General features: G+C 37.5%; 1 protein-coding gene and 2 long non-coding RNA genes across 3 annotated transcripts in view; 1 reads left to right on the top strand and 2 right to left on the bottom strand.

Moving 5' to 3' along the window:
- The first annotated feature begins 7031 nt into the window (after nt 1–7031).
- On the top strand, nt 7032–10725 carry LOC116725200 (uncharacterized). Its single transcript, XR_004340346.1, has 2 exons — nt 7032–7431; nt 7539–10725. It is a non-coding gene; the product is annotated as an uncharacterized LOC116725200 (long non-coding RNA).
- On the bottom strand, nt 10388–11365 carry LOC116725199 (uncharacterized). The gene is made up of 2 exons (XR_004340345.1): nt 11230–11365; nt 10388–11157 (listed from the first exon to the last, which is right to left on the bottom strand). It is a non-coding gene; the product is annotated as an uncharacterized LOC116725199 (long non-coding RNA).
- A 2622-nt stretch (nt 11366–13987) lies between these two features.
- LOC116726292 (adenylate cyclase type 1-like) overlaps nt 13988–24337 on the bottom strand; it is a 47249-nt gene continuing 36899 nt past the window's right edge. The window contains exons 16-20 of the mRNA XM_032572958.1: nt 24130–24276; nt 23616–23714; nt 22376–22490; nt 20346–20470; nt 13988–16516 (exon numbers count right to left, since the gene is read on the bottom strand). Coding sequence (XP_032428849.1) covers nt 16184–16516; nt 20346–20470; nt 22376–22490; nt 23616–23714; nt 24130–24276 — 819 coding nt within the window. The 3' untranslated portion in view covers nt 13988–16183. The remainder of the gene's footprint in view (nt 16517–20345; nt 20471–22375; nt 22491–23615; nt 23715–24129; nt 24277–24337) is intronic.

Here is a 24337-nt window from a genome sequence, read left to right as displayed (position 1 = left end):
TTCAGTTCTGAGGTAAATGTGGGATCTAACCTGGAGCTGGCAAGATGTACTTTTTAAATTCTCCCGTGATTGCTGCACAGTACAAATTATAAAGCAGATATTGATTATACTCGAAACAATTAGTACTCATAAATGTTATTTGTATTTTATTTATTTTTTTACTATACCTTTTAGTGAATTAAGGAAGTTTCTAAAGGTAGTTTTAAAAATACAAGCTCTTTAATGAATATTTCTTCTGTAGAAAAAACAAAAACTTCAGTATCATGTAAAACTGTCTTTTAAGAAATGTATATCCTGTCATAATGTTATTCCCTCATCAAAACCATACCTGAAGTGTTGCTTTAATGTTTTTCATGCATGTTTGACAAATTCTTGAATCTCCATTGTCTTTTTGGGGTGCCTAAATATTTGCTCTCACAAAGCTCCACCGTTTTTCACAAATCTCTTCCTTGGAACTGCAGTCTCCAGCAGAGCATCGTCCTCACAGAGCTCCCCTTCCATGCGCCTTACCCACTAAGCTCCTTCCGACTAGTGGCAGCAGCAGTTAGCAAACACCTGGTGGAGCTGCACTCCTGCTGAGCTTATCATACAAACTACTTCTCAGTCCAACAGCCTAAGAAGAGTTGTACATGGCGTAGTGGGGAGCATTGTTGTGATAAAGTGAAAGAGTAGGAGTTTCTTAAAGAGACAGAGGCTATTTTAAAGGCTCAAATTATGAAGTTAAATAACTATGTAAGTCATGTTAGATATATACAGCAATTTTTTTAAGGATTGGAACTAGCATACTTTTTTGATTGTGCCATGAAAGTTCACTATGTGCCTGGAAACTATGTAATTACATCCCTTTAAAAATGGCCCATTAAATTAAACATAAACAGTGTCTGCACTTTTAGAAGTTTGAGTGACAAAAATACTCATAAATTTGGACACACACATCAAAAGCTTTAACCATTTATAATTTTAAAATATCTATATTTTGTGCAGTCAAACTTCCACATAATCTTTTAAAGTTGTCTATTACAGCAGTTCCCCAACAGTTTTTGGGGGGGCATAGCAACCTTTTTACAGATATTTATCAGGCTAATAGTATTTTGTGAAGTGTGTGTTTAGAAAATGAAGAGGGGGAAATGGAATAAAAATAAAGAAAAACAAGGCATTAATATGTTTAGCTGATAAGTGTAATGTCTTTCAGAAACAAGCAACATGCACCTAAGACCTGAGAGAAGACCTGGGAGAAGTATCGTTTTTTGTTTTTGTTTTTCAGTCAAGACATTTTAATTAATATGTCCTTGTGCTTCATGGGTGATTTAAGTTGTTAATACTGCTGTTTCATATGTCCTTAGTTTGAATACTGGACTGAAGGTTGCATGTTCAAAAGCACTCTAAGCTGCCCTTGGATGAGGGTTTTCATTTATGCTTGGGTTTACTGTACTTCGTTATGCTGCCCCATGACTGGCCCTGCTAATAGTCCTTATGTGAGAGTCATTGCTCATTGATTACACAGGTATGGTGTAAAGTTAACTGAATGTTTATATATGGTTTTGGAACTAATTGAAAGTAATGTCTTGGAAGTAAAGCAGAAGATGACTAATAAATTTGAACTTGTTATTCAGATTTCCTGTTACATTTCAGCAAATCAACAAAAGTTTGATACTGACCAAACTTCGTTTAGTTTTTGTCTTCGTTTAGAAGCAACACATCCTGTGTTATTTCATCACAGAGGCAAATAATTCTGACATTAACTGTAAGTCGTTACTTTATAGTTTCTATAACTTATCTTACCAATTAAATATTTTCTTTAATTTTTTTTCTTTGATGTTAAGTATAATATTTTGTTGCATAGAAAAAATATAAACTGTGATCAAGTAAGTTTAGAAAAATCTGAAAAAAACCCAACAAAAGACCTTTTAGTAAGTGAAGAAAAGCTTTGATCAAATTCTCTGTACTACAATACAAGAAACGATTGCTGCTTGAAAAGAAGATTCAATTTGCAAATGCAGGCCACACCTAAATAGTAAAGACAAAATGGAAAAGGTGGAAACATTGACGATATTTGGCTGGAGTCCATGACAGTTTTTCAGCTAAGTAGAACAAGTCTGAACCCCGTTCGGCAAGGTAATAAAAAATAAAGAAGAATATTTGGAGGTGAAAAGGGAGTAGGAAGGTGCGAGGATCCAATGAAGCTGTTGAATGAGATGCTTTTAAACAGAGGCTGAAGTGGGAGTAATTCAGGTATGATTTTAATCCCAAAATTGTATTATTTTACAACCAAATAAAGATGGCTGTAGAGCTCCATTATCACTTTTGGAGAGATCAAAGCTGAAAACTTGGGCTCTTTTGAAACGTCCTTACATCTTTAACATGTCTAGAAAAGTGGAAGACTCATTTGTTTTTTTTTTAAAAAAACAAAACAAAAAACAAAACCAAGAAGCTCATAAAATGTGCTGAAGCAGTGCATGATGATAAAGCTGCTCTCCTTGTTGCAATGCATTAAAGGACTTCCTGTTGACTGAGAGTGAGCAAAACAAACCACACTTGGACATCCTGGAGAACAAATTGTATAAGCTGTACATGAAAAACATCATGTACAGCTTATACATGACGTTAATGCTTTAATGGAGAATAGCTTTTCTGCTTTTTTTTTTTTTTGAGTTGTCACATCTCATTAAGCCAGAGCAGATTCAAAGCTGTAGAAATCTATTTTAAACTTTTTGTTGCTAGTCTAATTGTGAGGAGAATGTGCAAAGAAAAGACACAGAAGATGATAGATAAAGTTTCTTTAAAATAGTTTAAACCATGCAAGTATAACAAGATAATGCACAGTATATGATCATGTCAGTTAACATAAAACGAGGTGAACTTTTGCAACTTTATAGACAAAAAAACCCCATCTACATCTATTACAGTTTTTAAATTTTTCTCACATTTGTTAGCTATGCCCTTTGACTTATTGGTGCATAATAATTTTATTCATGAAAATTGAGTCTGATTTGAAAAACAAAGTAATGAGCCATCATGTTTTGCATATATATAAATAAAATGAAATTTATATAATTTTTTTGTTTCACTCCTGTAACAATACCCTCACCTGCTTTAAAGTTAGAGTAAAATCGCAAACAATATGTCTGCTTTTTAAAGATTGCAAAAAGCATCTTTAAAAGTAGGATGTATTTTTGCTCTGGCAGTGTTGTTAATAATACATAGAAATAGGTGGAAACTACATCCATGATGGTAAGACAAATTAATATTTGTTTTGCATGTCCTTTAAGAATGAAAAATAGTACCAAACCTTGACTTGTACATCTATGGTGTGCAGCATTTGAATTTACCTAAAAATGTAATGATGGGTGCAGAACATATTTTTGCATATTTTTGCACAGAATAATTAATACACTTCTTAGTCATTTTTACTTTTAGAGTTTTAAAATGAATGTGTCAGATATTGAAGAAAATATATTATTGATTAAAATGGTGTTTTTTTTTTAACTATGTCATGCAAAAAAAACAAAAAACAACGTTTTGCTTTTGAAGCCACAAAGTAACACAACTGTATGTGTGTGGAAGGTCACATACTTTGTTTTTTCCACATTGCTTGAATAGAGCTGGTTCTTCTGTTAAAAGGTTTCATAATTTTGGTATGAAGTTAAAGGTTTTCTTCAACATGTTTCCCGATCTAAGCACACCTTGTGTTCCCAGCTGAACTGTGATGTAAAGATGATGTGGTGGAGTGGTGGCTCGAGGTCAGATGATCATCTGCAATCCTGCAGCTCTTCCAACCTAAATCCCTTAAAAATAACTTTTAAAGTCATCTGCTGCCGCATAAAGTCAGCTTTGTGGTATGGCAGTGCCTGGCATGGCTGGAAAAACACAGCAAGGGATCGTGTTTAATTAGCAGGTTGATGCAAAGAGGGAGAGACAAGCAGCATTAAAACATGTGAAGTATTCACATTGAAGAGCCACATGTCAGATTCTAGAGGCGGAGTGGTCAAATAAAGCCGAGTCATCCGAGGTCACGGACAGACCCACTTTCTCAAAAACATGTCCACACAGCGGGCTTCATCGCTACAAGCCGCCGCTGGGTTTGTGTTTGGGAAAAGCGTTGAAGAAGAGGGCTGCTCTTTCTCACCTCTTTCAGGTGTCACATGATAAGGAGATCAAAAGGCGCTTGGCATTGAACGTCCCAGGAGTGGAATGTTTGTCTTTGACGTGAGCAGCAGGGAAAAACAGTCATGTTGTTTCAGGGGGTGCTCACACACACAGTCAAATACAAATGGAGGTCTCCAGGATCCACGTGTGATGATTCAAAGCTTCCCCTCGTTTTCAGGGTGTGAAGAGCCGGTAGCCGCGACAGGTGATCGGAGGAAAACAGAGTTGTTTTGAACATCCCCTCAGAACAGAATCTACGTCTGTGTGAAGCCATGTTTATTGTTTGAGCAGCACTGTAACTCGGCTCTGCAGGCAGTTTTCATTCTATAAATTTATGTCTGATTGTTGAAATTCTTCCTGCAGTTACAAGAATGGATAGTTTTCCGCTAAAGGAATCGCTCACTTTTTAACATGACAAGAGCCACTGTTACCTTAAAAACATATTTATGTCATCATTTTAGAAATTTTCAAGGTTCTGATAGTACAGTGCTTTGGGGAAATATTGTAATTTATTGGGCGCTTTTGTGGTAGCCCAATACAAAGTAGCACATATGTGAGACAGAAGAAAATGACTTGTGGTTTTCCAACTTTATTTTATAAATACTTTATACAATTCAAAAACTTTAGATACAGTTACAGATCCAAACCATTGATATATTTTTCGACCAGCTTGGCACATCTAGACACTGAAATCTATATCTTTTCATCTATTGAGCACATCTCAAGGTCAGTTGGACTGGCAGTACTTAAGTCTGGACTTTGACTAGGTCGTTCAACTGTGACGAGCATCTCTGTGCCTGCTGAAGAAAAGCATCCCCACAATATGATTCTGTCCCCACCTTATTTCACCATTGTTTCCACAAATTACCTTCTTCTACACAAAATTTACAGGGTCTTCCACTTGACTTATGGAAGGAGAACTTATTGTTGCTTCTTTCTTGACATTCTTCCATAAAAATCAGAATTGTAGCAACTATGAATAGTAATTATTCTGACAATAAATTCTCCCACCTGAGCTGTAGACCTGTAGAGCTCCTCCTAAGCAACCATTCTCAGGTTCTCCATGTCCAACCTTTAGATACATTTAGATAATATTACAGTTGTGCCACACTTCCTTTTCAGACATGAGCTGAACACTGCTCTGTAAGCTTTGAATATTAATTTATAATTTAATCTGCTTTAAACTTCTCTTTATGGTTCTGTTTGCTTGCTAATGTTCCCCTGAGTTCTCCACAGAGAAGCCATATTTGAAAAGATTAAGGAACAGACTATTGGACTCTATAAATTAAGAGACATATGAAAGCAGCAGATTTTATTTGGGAAGATCAGAGTTTTTCAGAATTTTATTTGCAAAACAAGAACCCTCTTTTGACTTTCTCTCTACTTCACTACCCTGTAGGTCCTATTTTGTAGGTCTGTCACATGAAATCCCAATTACTCAGAGGTTTGTGGTTTTAAGGCACAATGTGGAAAAAATGTAAGGGGTTACAACTAGTTTGCAATATGCCGGATGGATCAATCATTTTTATACTTCACATAGGAACAGAACAAAGAATAACCAAAGTGCTTTTTATTTACCTCTTAACAATAAGAAATTAAATAAAACCAATGAAATACAAACATTGTACTGCTAAAATACATTTTAGAAAATGTATTGCATTAGTTTGTGTCTGTCTACACATTAGTCAGGGGTTTGACAAACCTACTTATAATTTCCTTTGCTCTTAAAATAATCTTTGTAGATCTCCTGCACTTTATTGATTTTTTTCTTCTTTTATTGAAATCCAGAGCGATATATCAATAAGCTGTTTAATACAGGAATAGTTAGACTTTTTTAAGCTAGTTTCTGTGAAGTAGCTATTAGCTTTCAGTACCTTTATGGTTGATGTCGGCCCACCCTTTCTTTCCTTCAATCTTAATAATTTTTCAGTTAAAGCATTTCTTGTCCATGTTACTTTCTGAAGATGTGATTAGACAGTATCAGACTATCTGTTCAGCTACGGCTGTTGAGTCTGAGTTTTAGATGTTACTGATTTTAGATGTTCTTTTTTTACCCTATTCACCATAACAAAAAATTAAAAATGTGCGAAAGTGGAGTATTTAGAAGTTCAAAAATCATCCCTATCTTGTACAAAACTCTAATGAAAAATTGCACCACTTGCTGAATGGACCCAAAAGTTGTGTATTTATCTTATTTCAGAGGTATTTTATCTCCACCACCAGGTCATATATTTTCCATGAAATTTACTCAGTAAATGTCACATTCTCTCTGCTCTCCTCTTCTTCTATATTCTGGATATATTGCTCCAAAAAAGTCCCGTATTTTTAGGACCACAAAACAGTCACAATACTGAAATGTATAGGTGTCTTCAAAACCACTTTATTCTTTATGCTGGGTTCTGCATTGTTTTCAGTGAGTTCATTGGTGTTTTGCAGCTCAACTCGACTGTACACAGTGGCCTTATCTCCATTTCAGAAAAGTGGCACAGAGCAGAGGTAGATTTGTTTTTGGACGACATGTGTTATTTGGATCTCAACCCAGTGAACAACCCGTCAATGGGACCGGTTGGGTTGTTTCCACTATCTCACCCTTTCTCTCTCTCTCTTTATTGGTGCAAATCTGGATTTTGGGACTGGACCACTCTGTTCTGGGACACGTCTGCTGAGGGGCTTGTTTAATCGGCGTCCTCTCCCATGGCTGAGAATCAGCAGTCAGGAATGTGATCTGAGTGGGCACAATGACGCTTATCCCCCCCAACAAAGTTTTTTTCTTCTTCTCCTCCTCACAAGATTTCCTTAATCGGATAATTCCTGTCTTATTGAACAAGGAGAGTAGATCATGGGCCAAGCTCTGGAAGAAAAACACTGGAGCAGAACTGAGGTCATTTATGACGAAGGAGTCTTGGACTGCTCTCACAGCTTTACAGTTCTGAATGGAGGGAGAGGTTTATTCATTTGGACCCCAAACTCTTGGCGTGCTGCAGGATGGTCCACGTGTGTGAGTGTTTCGATGTGTTTCAAAATGAGTGTGTATGTTTGCAAGTTTGTGATTGTACATTTGTGTGTGGGAAACCCAGGAAATCCAGTCTCCCATGCGCCAGCATCCATTGTGTTTGGTTTCCTCCTCTCTCTGTCCTTCTGAGTGACTGTGTGTGTGTTTAGCTGCAGAGCTTTCCTCTCTCGCTGTGGCTCTAATGAGACAGAGGAGGAAGTCCAAGCAGGAGGATTGCACTTGGCAGTGTTAACTGGAAACACTCTCATGAATGGGTCAGAGGATCTGTGTTGGTAGGATTATCATGTTCTAGAAAAAAAAAAAATACTGCTTTCATCCAAACTGTTTCTTCAGACACGCTTCTCCCTCTCCCTTTCCCTCTCCCTCCATCCGTTTGCAGGTCCTTTCTTCATTCACAACAGAACAATCTGTCCAGAACACGCACATCAAAGAATCCAGCACAGTAAATAAAGACTGGAAGATCATATGCAGAGAGGGAGAGCCGTGGAATAAACCCAGACGCCACCCTTTGTGATGTTGACTGGATTGACTCTCTGTGGTTCCACTTCGCTTCACTTTCAACTTTATTGTTTTCCGGGAGGAACGGATAAATATGCACAGCATGCTGTAGTAGGTTTCACAAAGTCAAATTTTAAATATGTCTTAAACACAACACTGTGCAAACATCTTGACTTGTTACATTTTATTGGATTTTTACAGGCTTCTGCACTGTGTAACAAAATAAGTACGTAAATTTTATGTAGGTTGCCCTTTTCACATTAAAAATATCTCAAAGTGCTTCACAACGTAGTATAAAATAAAATAAAACAGAGGTGTGCACCAGATGTCATGAACAAAATGAATAAACAATTGAAGAGGTAAGAAAAGTAGATGTAATGTTGGATGGCTAAAAACACAGCAATAAAAATAAACTACAGAATAACAACTTGATGCCATGACCATTATGGGAAGGCTGGTTTGAAAGGATTTGTTTTAAACTGCTTTTTAAAAGACACCACAAAGTAATCTGCTATCACAGAGTTTCCCAAAAACCACAAAAAACTTGCAAACGAAGTAACCTTTCTGTAAGATATAGAAACAAATTTATGTCAGGGAAAATCCCTAATTGATGCCTTTAGGCTTTTAGGCAAGTGTGCATATTCCTGAGTCATTCAGTCAGAGTCAGAAAAGTAGACTAAAATTGATTCTTACCTCATATGTGCAAAACTACTAGTCATTCATGTTGTCACTAGTTTTCATTTTAACTACCAGATTTTTTCAGTTTCTTTCAAGATATTTCAAGGTTTTCCTTAGGCTTTAATTGTTTTCAAAATTTTAATCATCACTTGTTTAAAAAATAATAGGTTTCAAGAGGAAACTTATTGCTTCCTGACCCACTGTGATAAGTACAGACACCTGTGCCAGAATCACTACCAACCAGAATAACTAACAGTTTAGTGCCTGCTTAGCGGAGACCCAAGCCAACCCAACATGCCAAGTAAAACGATTCTGCAGTTGATAGCAAACAGACAAAAAGGAATAGCTTGTGTAAAGGCGAAAGTCAACAGGAGAAAGGAAAACTTTTTGAGTGTCTATATTAAACTGAGAGCTAATTTTCCTTTTAATCTATTAATCAATCATCTATCAATAAGTCAGCTTTATTTATAACATTAGGTAGATTTGGTTATAGTGGGGTGAGTCAGCTTTCTTGCCTGACAGGAAACTTTGACAACAATAAATACAAATATAACATTCAAATTGGTCCAGTGCCTAAGAGTGCTTTTGCTTTGAAGTGTGAGCTTTCAGGATAAATAATTCTGATTTTACTCCTGAAAGAGAACACTTTCTGACCCCAAAAGTATAGAAAAAGAAGCCCATCAATAAATGTGTCTGGCACATGCAACAAAGACCTTAATAATGCACACGACGAAGGATTTCTCTTTATGATCAAGAAGTTAAGTGACATCATGTAATAAAACACAAACATAATGGACACATTTTTTGGAAACACATACCTTCTTTTTATGTTTGTACAGTCCTTTATGAGGTTTGTACAATTATGAGTCTGAGGGTTAAAATGTTGTTTCCCCAACTGTTTTTCCACAGGATTTGTCAACTTTCCACAGGTCATTGGGATCCATTGTTTTTCCAGGTTATTGTGACATTTGCTGGATGTTTTAAGGTGTTTTCCGTCAGGGCTTCATATTCCATCACAGTGATCAGAGGAGACCAAACAAGCGGTAGCAGCACAGTTTAGGTTCAAGAAGGTCACTGCTGCTCTTACACAACATGGAGTTCACTGACCTGCAGTGTATCTGTACAGTCTGTCGTGTGGAAAACATCGCATTTGAGAAAAACACCCTTGCAGTGGGGAAATTTTTGATGAGAAACAGTCAGGATGGAGGATGTTGTTTTCCCCTCTTTTAATCACAAATGAGCAGGTTGGCCTTGTGCTGGACAGGAACAACTTTGTGAAAAGAAATCTTTGTTGAAAGAGTTTTTCAGATTTACATAGTGAAGAGCTGTCCTATAATATGTTTAAAGCTAATGTCCTCTTGTGTGACAAACCATATAGAATTTCTTTACTTTCAGCCATTTTCTATACAGCATGCCTCAGCAATTTTTTTCTGGGATTGCACTTATGGTCACAAAACTCAATTTTATATCACAGCTGAGGAAACAATAGATACAAAAATGTTGTATATTGCAACTTTAAGAACTTGGACAAAATAGCTCATAACTTAACTATTGATTAGAATGTCAAATTTTTATTTTTGTGGGACAAAGACAAATAGTTTACCAGAACTTTCCAGAGTACAACAGGATACCTTGTTGTTGCTGTTATTTTTTTAGGGAGAAAAGTTTTGAAACTGACCAAAATCTTGTTATTCATAAACTTTGTTTTAAAAGTGTCAGGTTTAATAGATTCTACGTTACTATGATGAGTGACAAGATGAAATGAAACTGCTTGCAAATTCAATAAAAATGGAAAAACCTCTGCATCTAAGCTGTGCCACAAAGATGCCTCTAGACATATATATATCGATATACTGTATATATCTACATCAATATAGATATATCTATATATTTGTGGCAACCTGGGGTGGATTTTCTTCATTATGAAACCCAAATGTAAGACGTTAAAGTTTACGATAGGGGAAACCGACAACGCCACCTGGAATAACTCCAGGAAAATAGAATGGTAATAAGGACACAGGTACGTTCTACTGGAAATGAGACAAGATTCAAACAGTTCTACAAAAAATTTATTAAACTTTAATGTGTTGTTTAAATTAACAATAACCTGAAATTGAATGGTTAAAACAGTGAATGCCTTTTTAATGAAGTTGATAATAAAATGTTTAAATTTCAAAGGAAACTGAGGCTTACCAGTGGGGGCGGGGGGTTAGTAGTGAGGAAAGGGGCAACATCCAGTGACGAAAAGGGATCACCCTACACTACAAAAACACACGCACACAAAAAAAAGGTGCTCCAACAAAACACACAAGACACCGCCACCAGGGATCACCACCGCCACCACAGAAGCCTCAGTCCCTAAAAGAAAGACAAAAAATGAAACAATATGAGTAAAACAGTGATACAATAGCACTACAATATTGCTTTTTATCCCGTTCGTAGTGCCATCAATGCTCCCGACAGCGGGGGAAAGTTCATACAAATCTTTTAAAACATTTCATCGTAGGCAAAACAGCAGCGAGTGTACATCCAAATATAATAGTAGTCAGGGACTCAACAGGAGGCTAAAAAAATAGAGTAGATTATTAATACAACTGCTGATAAAAACTATAACTTACGGTAGCTGCTTACCTGTAAATTACCACACTGCCAGATAAGCAGATCCACAAGTTCGCCTATGCAGCGCAGTTGTATCAAAATACTACGTAAAGGCTTCGTTTACATGAGGTGGATGTTACCTAGCCACGCTAGCGCTTACCTTCCCGGCAGCAAACAAACAAACGAACAGATTGGTCCAGGTGTTGGAGGAGCAGCAAGGGAGGCTAAACAGATCAGACCAGCTTGCATTAATTGCTACGATTAAAGCTGACAAACAAAGAAACAGCCACGCTTACCCAGCACAGTTCAGCAAACAAAGGAAGCAGAATGAGTTGACGTCATGACGCAAGTAGTCTTGTGGCAGGTAGAGACCTGCTTATATGCAGCAGCTGAAATTGGCCTTAAAGTGGCAGCGTACCATTTATGCTGCTACATATATACAGTATATATGAGAGAAAGAAAGAGACTGGAATCAACTTAAGGCCCTCTCTCTATATAAATCTGACACTGGGATATGAGTATTAATCTATGCATACTACAGTCTGATTTACTTTAGTAATGACGACTCTTTACGAAACAGATTATAAAGCAATATTGCAGTTTTTTTACAGTTGTAAAGATTCAAAGAACAGGGCCATATTCACGATTTTCATGAGCAAAATATTTTTGTGTTTGTGCTGCAAATGCAACGCGTATTAATGCTGAGGAACTTCACTGACGTAAATCACTTGAAAATACACTCCAACTGATCTGAACAAACAAAAATACAAGAAAATGGAACATTTACATTTCACCAGATGCTTTTTGGGAGAAGGGTTGTGTTTGTTCTCCCACGCTGTAATTTCCAGCAGAGTTTACAGTAAGGGATGACACACAGGGGCATTGAGCAAGCATTGAGAAGAGGGTCATTAACCCTGCAAAGCGTACTGGCCTACTGCTATCTTCTCTCTCTGCAGCGTGATGCAGGTGGCTGTTCCGCTGTACCACAGCTGCAAAAGAGGTCCGAAAAGGCCCATTTCCTCCTCTTATCTCAGAGTGTGCGAATGTTTACGCCAGCACATCTGAGTCAGACATGCTTGATTGTATCTAAGAGTCCAGCAGGTGGTAAACACTTGCATGTGTGCGCACATACACACGCATTTTTTTTTTTTTCAGATATCAGCAAATGGACTTTTGACATCCTTTGTGGTGATTGCACACAATCACCATGAATCACAAAGCTAAAAGACGAAAGAGGAGGAGGAAGGGTTCACGGGTTTATCATTTGCCAGCTGGAAAACACAACCTTGATGTTTACATGTTGGGGCATAAACTTGTTTTGTTGCCATGACAACTGTCATTCAGGATGCTGAGCATGCCACACCATAGGCTAAGTACACACACACACTTTTTACGCTGCTGATGAATGTTTGGAGGTTGGTTCTTCCTGCAACAGGACTTGAAACATCCTTTCGCTCTCAGAAATGGACATGAGGATAAGACCCCACTGTTGTTTTGTTTTTCTCTGTTCTCTAACAAGGAAAACAAGGCATGGGAACGAGGAGAAACAGAAACCCCCTAAACATGATCCATCGAGGTCCTGGACTCTTTCAGAAGACAGGAATGTGAAAAATTCTCCCTCAGGACAATCTTAAAAATAATTACTGCATATTTCAGCCTTCAAAATACGTCACAGAGATACATTAGTTTCAAAACATAAAAACACAACACAAGCCTACTGGTAAGCCTATTATCTCCAGAGTGAAATGTAAAAAATGGCTACTAACTAGGCATTATTTTAAATTTGAGCCATTTGTAGAACTATCATTTTGCAGCGATAATTTGAAATTACTTTCTATGTCACTGTAGAAATCTTTCATATTGCTAGAGAGATACAGTATATGATCTCCTGTTTTTTTTTTACACTTCTTCTAATAACTAAGGTTTTCAAACATTTGTTTCTGTAAAGTTCTCTTAAATTCCTAACACAGCATTTAAAGGAAGCTGAAGTCTTGACTTCGACTGGGTCACTTAAGAACTTTTATTCTTTTCTCTTTCAGACATTATTTTCCAGATTTCAGCTGTCAGACGATGTCCTCACATTTGGCTCTATAAACTGAATAGCAAATATTCATCTGTTGTACAAAGCATACCAAAATCCTGGGAGAAAAGCACAAGTCACTACCTCTCTGCCACTATACTTGACACTTGGAATGCATTGCTATAGGGCAGGGGTGTCGTACTCCAGTCCTCAAGGGCCGCTGTCCTGCAACTTTTAGATGTGCCTCTGCTGCACCACACCTGAATAGAATAATTAGGTCATTAGCAAGGCTCTGGAGAACTGATCTACACAAGGAGGAGGTAATTAAGCCATTTCATTCCAGTGTTTTGTACCAGTGGCACATCTAAAACCTGAGGACTGGAGTTTGACACCTGTGTTAAAGGGCATTAAATTGAAATAAATAAACTGAGACCATTATTGTGGGTCTCTTGGCTTCTTCATTAGTTTTCACCTTCTCTGCTCTGTCAGTGTCTTCGCAGGTTTGCAGTTGTGCCGTTCCCTTTGAATTTTATGTGATGAACTGAGCAGTGATCTATAAAATCTTCAATACTTGGTTTGTTTTCTAGCCTAGAACTGCTTTAAACCTCTCCTCCAGGCCTGCCTGCCGTGTTTATTCACAAATGTCCACTTACAAATGTCTGGGTTTTTCACAGGACAGCTGTGTTTAAACTGAGATCAAAATACACAAAGGTGGACTGTATTTACTAACAATATGAAAAAGGGGGCTGATGCACCCACACTTGATTTTTTTACTCATAACATTTTGATAAAACCTTTATGCCTTTCATTTCAGCGTTACAGAATGTTAAAAGTTCAGGGATTGTGAATTCTTTTTTACAATAATACCATCCATTCATGCCAGCCAGGCATTATATTTGAATTATCACTGAAAGCAACACTGACCTCTGTGTTTATCTTACATCGGCTACTTGTTTTTTCTGACTTTACATAATGCTGAGCAATGTTTGATAGCCTCTCTGTGGGAACTTTGTGGGTAAAAATGAGCACAGGTATGTTCGTACTGCAGGAGACAACAACCCTGCTGGCTTTATTTTTGTAATCTTTATAATACGTCAATAATCTCGCAGTGCAAACACTTAGTATAAAATATCATCTTTAACAAAATGTACATTCACATAAAACATTTCCATAAATACATCTTCAACAAAAGGAACCTGACAAATATCAAATAATTTAGAATATATCTCAGAAATAGACAATATCAGCAGGTAATACCTACATATAACAACTAAAACCCGTATCATACAGTATGAAAATATCCAATTTACAGAAAAAATATTATGCACAAATAATTTCCAATAACTTTCCATCAACTTTTTTAAAGCAACTTTATAAAAATCCTCATTTCAAAGCTCCAAGAAAGCATCTGAGATACTAGATATTTAATCTATGTTAAAGATAAGTACAACACCTTTGTCATTTAAATGCTCCAAAATTGACACTTGCCTTTGATTTTAGTTTTAAAAAAAACTGTCCAGGAACAGTTAAAATAGTAAAAATCCAGGCATTCAACACAAAAAAGATCCCACGAGAACCGTAGTCACACGCATTGAGTTGTGCTACAGCTCGACACGAAAAGTTTGATATGTTTATGAAAATAGGTTGGCACGTTTGAAAGAAACAGCTACCTGTTTTAATACAGCAAAAGCAGGGAGGAGGTTTAGAAGGAGGAGGAACCCCCCTGCCCTTCCAAACCGTTCTGCTTCGGCCTGGTGTCTATCTATCCTGAAATACATCCTCATTAAGATTCAAACACCAAGCTTATAAAGAAGACGTGTCAATAAAGCACCTTACATTCAAGAGGAACCGCTACTGTTAGCGCATGCATGAGGACGACATTAAAAAAAGAGCCTCCGCGTGTGTGCTGCTTGGCCTGCATCCGTGTTTCATCAAAGCATGCATGTATGAGCCACAGGCTTGCAGGCATTGCATGCAAAAACTGATTACAGGAGAGTTAATGGCTGTGGTAAGCCGTACTGTGAGTGCTGTACTATAAAATAAATCATCTGGGTTTGCATGATGAAGCCAGAACCAGAGGTTTGGGTGTCTCCTCATAAACGCACACATTTTCTTTTCTCAACCGAGACGGTTTTGAGTTGAATAAAAATAGCAGAATAGAACATTTTAACAGGAGCATAAATGTCTTCATAAACAGAAAAAAGGTTTTCTTTAAAAAAATAAATAATTCAGAGAGAAAGAGGGAATCACACCAAACTGAAACAAAAGTTCTCTAAGTCATGCTTCAACTCCACAGAGATAAAGACCAGTGTGGCTAGCTATGCACACTCTATTAGCTACAAACACTATCAGGTCAACTTAGGACCCAGCAGGCTACAGCATGCAAAGAGTGAACGCGCTGAGATAAGAGACAAACTGCTTTATTGCTACACTTTGACGAGGAAGAGTCTGGAAGTCAAGCATCACAGGGAAACGGACGGCAAACGCGACTGAAATGCAGCAGTGGCATCATGCACTTAGAGAAATTTTCTTTTAAAAAAAAGTTACATGTGCCGTCAGAGGGTTTTAATAAGGTGAACGGCATCCCCGACCCGTAACTGCCTTAAGGCAATGCCTTGTTTTGTTTTTTGTTGGGTTATTTTTTGGCAAGATTATTCCATTACCTGCCTGCACTGATCAAACATTTGGTTTTAAAAATACTCTGACAGCAATAACCCTGTTAACAATTCATCTTCATTCAGCTCCAAAAATCCAGAAATCAACTAAAAGGCAACACAAATGAGCCATAGACATTTGTGAGGACTGGCTGCTAAGGCAACAGCACTGATGTCTTATCTACACTCTAATGAAATGGTTAGTTTAAAGGAATTCCCAGGTGTTGATTGTTGTGAGAGGCTTGCATGCTACACCGTCAGAGGTTTTGGCAGATCCCAGAGACTTCCTTGGCCTTGGGTTGATGATGAAGCAACGTGGCTAAAGCATCCCATATCCTGATTGAGACAACCTGCTTCAACGGGGAAGGGTGAGTCCAATCGAGGCGTCAGACCGTCCCATAGAAAAACCAGACTTGAGTCCAGGCCTCCTGCTGAAGAATCAGCTTATTTGCCTTCCTGTGCTCCAGAAACACAACAACAAAGAGCGGATACAAGCTTTTCTCTGCTACAGCGATTCTTTAACCCACCTCCATTCTTATTTTTTTGTTTCCCGAATTCTCTTTGAGAGTGCATGCATCACACCATTGCTGCAGAAGCAGATGGAAGGTATCTGGTGGTGCTGGTGGAGGGGGTTGGTTTGGGCACGCCCGGGCTCGGGGTCCTGATGTTGGAATAGCTGGTCACTGTGGGTGCGGGGCTTAGCCTGGTGCAAACACTGCCATGTGTGAAGGCGCTCGAACGGCGCTCGCTGTTAGTGTGCTGCAGCTGCTGGCTCTGAGAGGGCCTGCTCCCTTTCCTGCGGCCCTCCAAAAAGTATGTAAGCATCTGGCCTTTGCCCTTCACACTGACCTGACCACGACACACAAAGTCGTAGTAGTCGGTAATGAGGCGGTAGACGTCCTCTGTCACCTGGAGGGTGAAAAAAGAGGTTTAACGTTAGTTGGAACCAACATTTTAAATAGTTAAATATTAATCTGCATCGCCTATTAAATATACGGTAACAAAACATTATTACTACCTGCCTAATACAGTATTCTGTTTCAGTGTCCTCCTTTTGTCATCAGAACAGCTCTTATCGGAGGACCCATAGATGAGACTGGATTCCTTAATATTTTTTAAAGTGTCTTATCCAGCCATGTATATATGTATGTGATATACACTGCCTGGCCAAAAAAAAAGTCGCCACCAAAAAATGGTCACACTGTCTAATATTTTGTTGGACCGCCTTTAGCTTTGATTACAGCCCGCATTCGCTGTGACATTGTTTCAATAAGCTTTTGCAGTGTCACAAGATTTATTTCCATCCAGTGTTGCATTAATCTTTCACCAAGATCTTGTATTGATGATGGGAGTGTCTGACCACTGCGCAAAGCCTTCTCCAGCACATCCCAAAGATTCTCAATGGGGTTAAGGTCTGGACTCTGTGGTGGCCAATCCATGTGTGAAAAAGATGTCTCATGCTCCCTGAACCACTCTTTCACAATGTGAGCCCGATGAATCCTGGCATTGTCATCTTGGAATATGCCCGTTCCATTTGGGAAGACAAAATCCACTGATTGAATAACCTGGTCATTCAGTATATTCAGGTAGTCAGCTGACCTCATTCTTTGGGCACACAATGTTGCTGAACCTAGACCTGACCAACTGCAGCAACCCCAGATCATAGCACTGCCCCCACAGGCTTGTACAGTAGGCACTAGGCATGATAGGTGCATCACTTCACCTGCCTCTCTTCTTACCCTGATCCGCCCATCACTCTGGAACAGGGTAAATCTGGACTCATCAGACCACATGACCCTCTTCCATTCCTCCAGAGTCCAATCTTTATGCTCCCTAGCAAACTGAAGCCTTTTTTTCTGGTTAGCCTTACTGATTAGAGGTTTTCTTACGGCTACACAGCTGTTCAATCCCAACCCCTTGAGTTCCCTTCGCATTGTGCGTGTGGAAATGCTTTTGCGTTCACAATTAAACATACTCCTGAGTTCTGCTGTTGTTTTTCTTCGATTTGATTTGACCAAACGTTTAAGTAATCGCTGATCACGATCATTCAGGATTTTTTTCCGACCACATTTCTTCCTGGAAGACGATGGTTCCCCACCATCCTTCCAGTTTTTAATGATGCGTTGGACAGTTCTTAACCCAATTCTAGTAGTTTCTGCAATCTCCTTAGATGTTTTCTCTGCTTGATGCATGCCAATGATTTGACCCTTCTTAAACAGACTAACGTCTTTTCCACGACCACAGGATGTGTCTTTTGCCAATAGGAGGCTTGTACCTATTTGCTTAGTTAAATCCAGGTGGCGACTTTTTTTTTTGGCCAGGCAGTGTATGTAATCATACATATATGTTACACTTAATGCTATTTCAGATTTTTTACAATTTTGATTACAATAAACATTCTTTTCATTTTACTCGGTGCCCCAAACCATGTGACTTTGGCATGTAAGCCTTACAAATGAGTTGATGTTAAAGACTTTATTCTGGAAGTGTCCTCCACGAAAGTAATCTGTGCTTTAAAAACAAAAAAGAAAATGAGACAAAAGTTTTTCCAAAATGTACTTATTTTTGTTGATCTTTTCAGTTAGCTGATTTTCAACCCACATTTCTTTATTTAAAAATAGTTTTTAAGGGGCCTAATGTAATATTCTAAATGTAAATGTTATATTTTCATTAGATGTAAATCGAAAATTATTACAATTAACAGAAATAAGGGCTTTCAGAAATGTATCTGTACATACTTAGCCTGCATATGTCACTTACTGATATAGTTTCTACCATAAATGGGATTTTCAATGATGATCAAATTATTTTAATGTGTTTATATATGTATATATTATACACATTCAGTGCCAGACTGTCAGGGCTGCAAAAACAGGCCCTGTGCAAAAACCCATTAACTCTCAGAAATTCATATTTCAAATATAATGAAATGAGGAACAAAGTCTCAAAACTAAAACATTTTCTATACATTGTTTTCAATTTTTGACAGTTATAAAGACTGTTAAAAATGCGCAAATCAAAAACTGTCCAAAGCATGAACAAAATGGATACATTTAATTTAATAAAGCCTTCAGAAAACTATTGATGAAAACAAGCCATTTAAAGGATTACAAGAAAGTCTGGCTGCTTAGAAACAAAATATAGGTTTGTGTATGAAACTGTACCAATATTTTATGTCAACACTGAAAATAATACATACCAAAACAATTATCTCAAAAATTCCACCAAAACACCAAACAAACAGAACACAGATGGTTCACTAGTTAATAACAACTTTCCTAGAGCTATGGCTGGTTGCTAAAGCGAAAACATGACTACTGCTTCTTAAAAAAACACACTTAAGATTAGGTGAAAACATCACAGGGTGCATGCAGGAATTAGCAACACAACAGAGGCCCTTTTCGGAAATCCACTTGTTTTTACAAATCTGATGACGTCTGTGTAACTACTAAGAAAGCTGCATGGAGCTCTGCCTAAACAATCTCAACAACATGTTTAATGAGGGAAAACAAACTGTTTACATCTACTTTGCCATTACAGACAGAGTAGCTGTTGCTTATAGATTGATACTTGTTTCTTGCACAACTCCAACAGGTTATACAAATAAAGGCCTTGCAGGTTTTTGTTTACAGAGATGAAAGAAAGTCCTTCACAGGAAACAGTAAATCTCTATAATATTTGTAATATTCTTAAGCTCAGAGAAGAGAAATGTTTAGATCCTGTCCAAGGCTCATATGTGTTATGTAAGAGCAATGCTTTAAAATTCAGGCCTGTGCTTATAATATATATAATATTATAAATTATATATATATATATATAATTTTGCACAATTAATTATTCTTCACTCCCTCTTACATGGTTTCTTTTATCTGAAATGTATCACTAGGCAGGTGTGGAACAATGTAGTAAAAATTCTTCAGTTTGCCTTTCAGTGTTGCACAGTCTTAGACCAGTATGAACTACAAATAACTATAATTTCTGGTTTGTTCATGCTGATGTTGGCTCTATCTGAGTTGTTTGGGCAATTCAAACTAAATTAAATATGTTGAGAAGATTTGTTGAAATGCTCAACACCAGTGATCTCAGAATTATCTCATGTTTAGAGGAAATATAAATAAAGATAAAAGAGGGCAATTATGAGCTAATTATAAAGAGGTCATTGTGAGTTTTAGTGAAACTCAAAACATACTGAATCAGAACTGCTTGCATGCAATATTTGGCTGGCTACTACACCTCAAATCTTCTGCATAGCAATGACAGATGTGTCCAGTTGGATGGCCTCAACTTTCCTCACTACACACACCTGATGGATATTTTTAGTGACAGAGATGCAAAAAAGGCTGGGAGAAAGTCATAGAAACGTATAATAGTAAAGAAAGAAAAGGATCTGATGAATTTGTATTAACTATAATCAATATCATTGTTGTATTTTGCCTGTTTACTGATAGGGTGCATTTACCATCTTAAACCACCTTCGATAAAGAAAAGGCCTGGTGGTGTGATTTATTTATTTATTTTTTGCTAAAATGTAAATATAAAAAAATATGATCTTTTTTTTGTTTAAAAGCTTTAAAGCTTCAAATGATAAGCAACTTTTGTCGTAGAGAAATTAATCATGGATTAAACTCTAATGCTTAACTTTTTTTAGGAAAGCATCAAGTTAGTCCAAGTAATTTGCTGTAGCCTCAGTGTAGCTTTTTGCAGTTAAACTGCTGCAGCAGTACTTTAAGTCTCATACCTGTATTTTTCCTTGGACTCCCGTACTGTCCATCCTGCTGGCTACGTTGACTGTGTTTCCCCAGATGTCGTACTGAGGCCTCCGGGCTCCAATAACTCCTGCCACCACAGGGCCAGCGTTGATTCCTGGTGTAACCACAGTGAACAAAAGCCCCATAATCACTTACAAACATGTTACACTTAATGTTATTTCAGATTTTTTTTCCATGTGACTTTGGTGCATAAGCCTTACAAGTGAGTATGTCTTAATGGATCTACAGTACTGGAAATGCCCTCCAAGAAAATTATCTGTGACCAAAGTTTGTCCAAAATGTACTTATTTTTGTTGAACTTTTTTTTACTTATACAATTTAAAATCATACTTTCCCCTCCTGTAATCAGTACCTGGAAGTTAAGTGAAATTTACAGCAGGTTGCAAATCTGATTTATTGAAAGTCCTGCATTAAGGCACCACCTTTAGTAAGCTTACCCAGTTTTTTATAGCTCAGTGCTAACACAAGAAAACAAACACAAATACTTTCATTCTTAAAAGCCACAAATTGTAAATGTTGAATGTTAGAAACAAGTGGAATCGCAGACTAGAGTAATTTTAAAGCATAAAAAACAATCAAACCTTACAGATGTCTATGCTATGTGTGACTATTTCTCTTAACCACACAATTGGATATCAGATTTATAGTAATGGAGGAAGAAAAATCTAAATCATTATAGCTCATCATTGTAGAGCTCCAGCAAAGACAGACATTTTGGTTAAAAAAAAAAGTATTTTCTATTCTACCACTACAAACTCAAGCATGTGAAATTACTTAAACAAGACAGGAATTTAACTGGAATTGTGTGACATTACACAAAGATGGAGCTTTCTGAAAGATTATGTGGGCTAATTTTTCTTCAGAAGGATAATAACTTCAAACATATGGCTAAATAATATCAGAAATAGTTCACCAGACACAAAATCAACTTTCTTCCATGGCCATCCCAGTCCCAAGACCAGAAGCCAATACAAAACCTGTAGAGTAAGGTAAAGGGAAGAGAGCATATGAGGCTGATATTGCCACAATGGTTAAAGACCCATCTCCTTGTACACTCCAACTTTAGGAAATATGACACAAGAGTAAGAGTGGCTTGAAGATAAACTGTGTTTTTTCAAAGTTTTAACAGCAGAAGTGTCAGTAACCACCAAATTGGCAAAAACATGTGGCAATTTTAATTCACAATCAATAAATGTGATCGAAAAGGTCAGGCTTTTCTAAATCTTTCACAGAGAGACTATGCTACTATCACAAGGTAAGTTTTGAAGGTGTTTATGTATCTTTACCACAAGTGTCAGTAAGCGTGGAGGGAGCTGTCTAGAGAACGGGGTCTCACACTGCATTCCTCTGTTAATGAGCTAACAATGGAGCCAGATGTGCTGCAGCAGAGCAACACCTATTTGTTGCAGGACTCTGGCCTTCAAATAATGAAGATCGAGACCACTGGTCTAGAGTGAAAAAATGTTAAAATAGCATGAGCTGTCAAAATATCCTCTTGAAAAGCCACCTTCTGTTTCTTAATAAAAAGCCGCTTACCCTCAGAAGAAACAACTATTTTTATAAATGTGGAATCACTTAAAACAAAAGCTCAAAGATGATGTTAGTTTGTTCCAAAAGAGTCACGGAAAGCATGAAATATGTTTCTTCCCGCTAAAATGCTGTGGTATCATGTCGTAACAAATGAAGGCTAGTGTTTCTCTTGGTTCATGTTAATGCCTGAAACATGAAGTTTGTTCAACTGCCAACTAAATTAAGCAAATAAAACAGCCTGACTCTGCAGACAGGATAGCTCTATGTACACCAGCGTATACTGGGATTAAACAAAACTCTCCACAGGATACTGAACACAATGGACCCAAGAACTTCAGCTGACAGGCTTCCTGGAGGTGATGCTCTGTTTGTGATGTATTTTCCTGGCAAATTTACTGGAATGGGCCTCCCCCAAGGTTAAAAGGTCTTTAATGTTTGGACCACTCAGAGAGTTTGGCTCTTTACTCACCTACTCTCAGAACAAAGTCATTATAGGACTGGTAGTTGATGGCATCCAGAACATTGAACATCTCAATGGCAAAGTCTGACACTGTGCATAAATGTGAGGTGATGGACTTTTTAGTCTACAAAAAAAGCACACGTTAAAAGGACAAATTAGTTTGAAACATGAAAAAAAAAAATCTCAGACATAAAAAAGGCTATATTCAGCAGAGAAGAAGTAATAAAAGTGTTCAACTTAATTTTTGAAAGACAAACATGCAGATTTTCAATTCTGTATGTGATTTATTTATTAATTTATTATTACTATATACGAGGGAGCGACAGTGGCGTCGTGCAATCAGTAAATCGCTGGTTTGATTTCCAGTGAACAAGACACTTCAGACTGACCCAAGGCAGTTACAATCAAGTGTGTGAATGTGACCTTTGAAATTTCAGTTTGAGATACAAAGAACATTATAAATAAAATTGATTATTATTGTGCAAATCTTAAGTGATCTGTCTATGTCAATAAAAAAATAATCCCTAAGCCAGGTGAGTCATTCCAGAAGCTTACTGTAAAGTACAGCAGGTCTAATGTCATTAAAAGAACTGGAGAAAAAAAACCCAACACGTCTATAGAGCTGCTGGCCTCATCTGGCATATTTGGTGACATAATACTGGTTAATTTCTTACTGGAGTTTAGGGGACTTTATGATTGTTTCATTGGTCTTACAGTTATTAGAAACTGGACGTAAACTATGGGTATTTTACCTTACCCTAACTCTACCCTAACAGCCATAGTCCAAAAAGAAACCCCTCTGAAATTAGAGGCCCTAAATAACAACTGAACAAAATAATAAAAAAAGAGATATTATCTCAGTTTTGCATTTTGTTGTATAACTGCATTAAGAATGTATATTAGCCCGCTTTTTTGTAATCCTAACTGGATTAGCTGTGTGAAAATCCAGAAATACTACAACAGAGCACCCTCCAAACAGCAACTATAGCTTGAGCTTCCTTTAATCTCTGCAGGCATTTCAGAAAGGACTCCTTTGTCTGTCATCTTTAGCTTAGTTTAAGAAAGCTTCAGGAATGAAGAATGTACTAATGCCACAGAGATCAGCAATTCCTCACATTTTACGTGTTAGTGTTTTAAATAAACTAGGCACATGAAACACATTGGATCTCTATAAAATGAAGTCAGATACTGTGCTAACATTCACAAACACAAAATCTAATCCTGATCTAAATACAAATACCACGAGTACCTTGGAAGCAGTCGTAGGAACCAGCCCCACGGCAGCCATATATGTGCTGCCAATGGTCTTGATTTTCTCAATATCCCTGTAGCACTCTTTGTCCATGAGCTGCAAAAAGTATTAAAATTGGTAAGAAACACTCCCATAAAACTTTTTCTTTTTTAATTTGCAAATTATCAGTAAATTTATGTATTGCAGCTAGAATATTTAAAGCATGTTTTGTAAATGAGTGCTTCATGTTGCTGATTACAGATCCAACCAGGCCAAAAGTCATCTGCAAGTAATTTGTTACATTGAAGAACTTTCCCAACCATAACCAAAGCTCGGTATATTACATCAGTAAACATGGTATTTCTATAAACCTCACTCCAGCCCACAATCTCATTTTTAAAAGATGACGCTCTATATGTCACCCTGCAGTAAGAAGAGGCTCGTGGACCTGAGATCTGCAATGTGGAAAAAACATCTAAAAACAGATGATTTATAGTACAGATGGGCGAATGGAACGAATCGTTCTACCAACCTCGTCAAAGTCCGCAATGATCTCATTGAGAAGCCTCAAACACTCGACTCCCATGTTGTTCCCATCCAGCTCAATGTAGAAGTCATTGAAGTTGGCAATAGAGGCAAACAGAACACCAACTTGAGCGTAGGACTGATAGTAAAGATCCTAAAGCGGTGATAGAGAAATGGTGTATTTGTATATTTTTTTATTCATTATATTTCATAAA

Source organism: Xiphophorus hellerii, chromosome 9 (assembly GCF_003331165.1).
Source record: "Xiphophorus hellerii strain 12219 chromosome 9, Xiphophorus_hellerii-4.1, whole genome shotgun sequence".
In the NCBI taxonomy this organism is placed as follows: domain Eukaryota; kingdom Metazoa; phylum Chordata; class Actinopteri; order Cyprinodontiformes; family Poeciliidae; genus Xiphophorus; species Xiphophorus hellerii.
The sequence above is the reverse complement of the archived record's forward strand: the minus strand, read 5'-3'. Positions and strand labels throughout refer to the sequence as shown.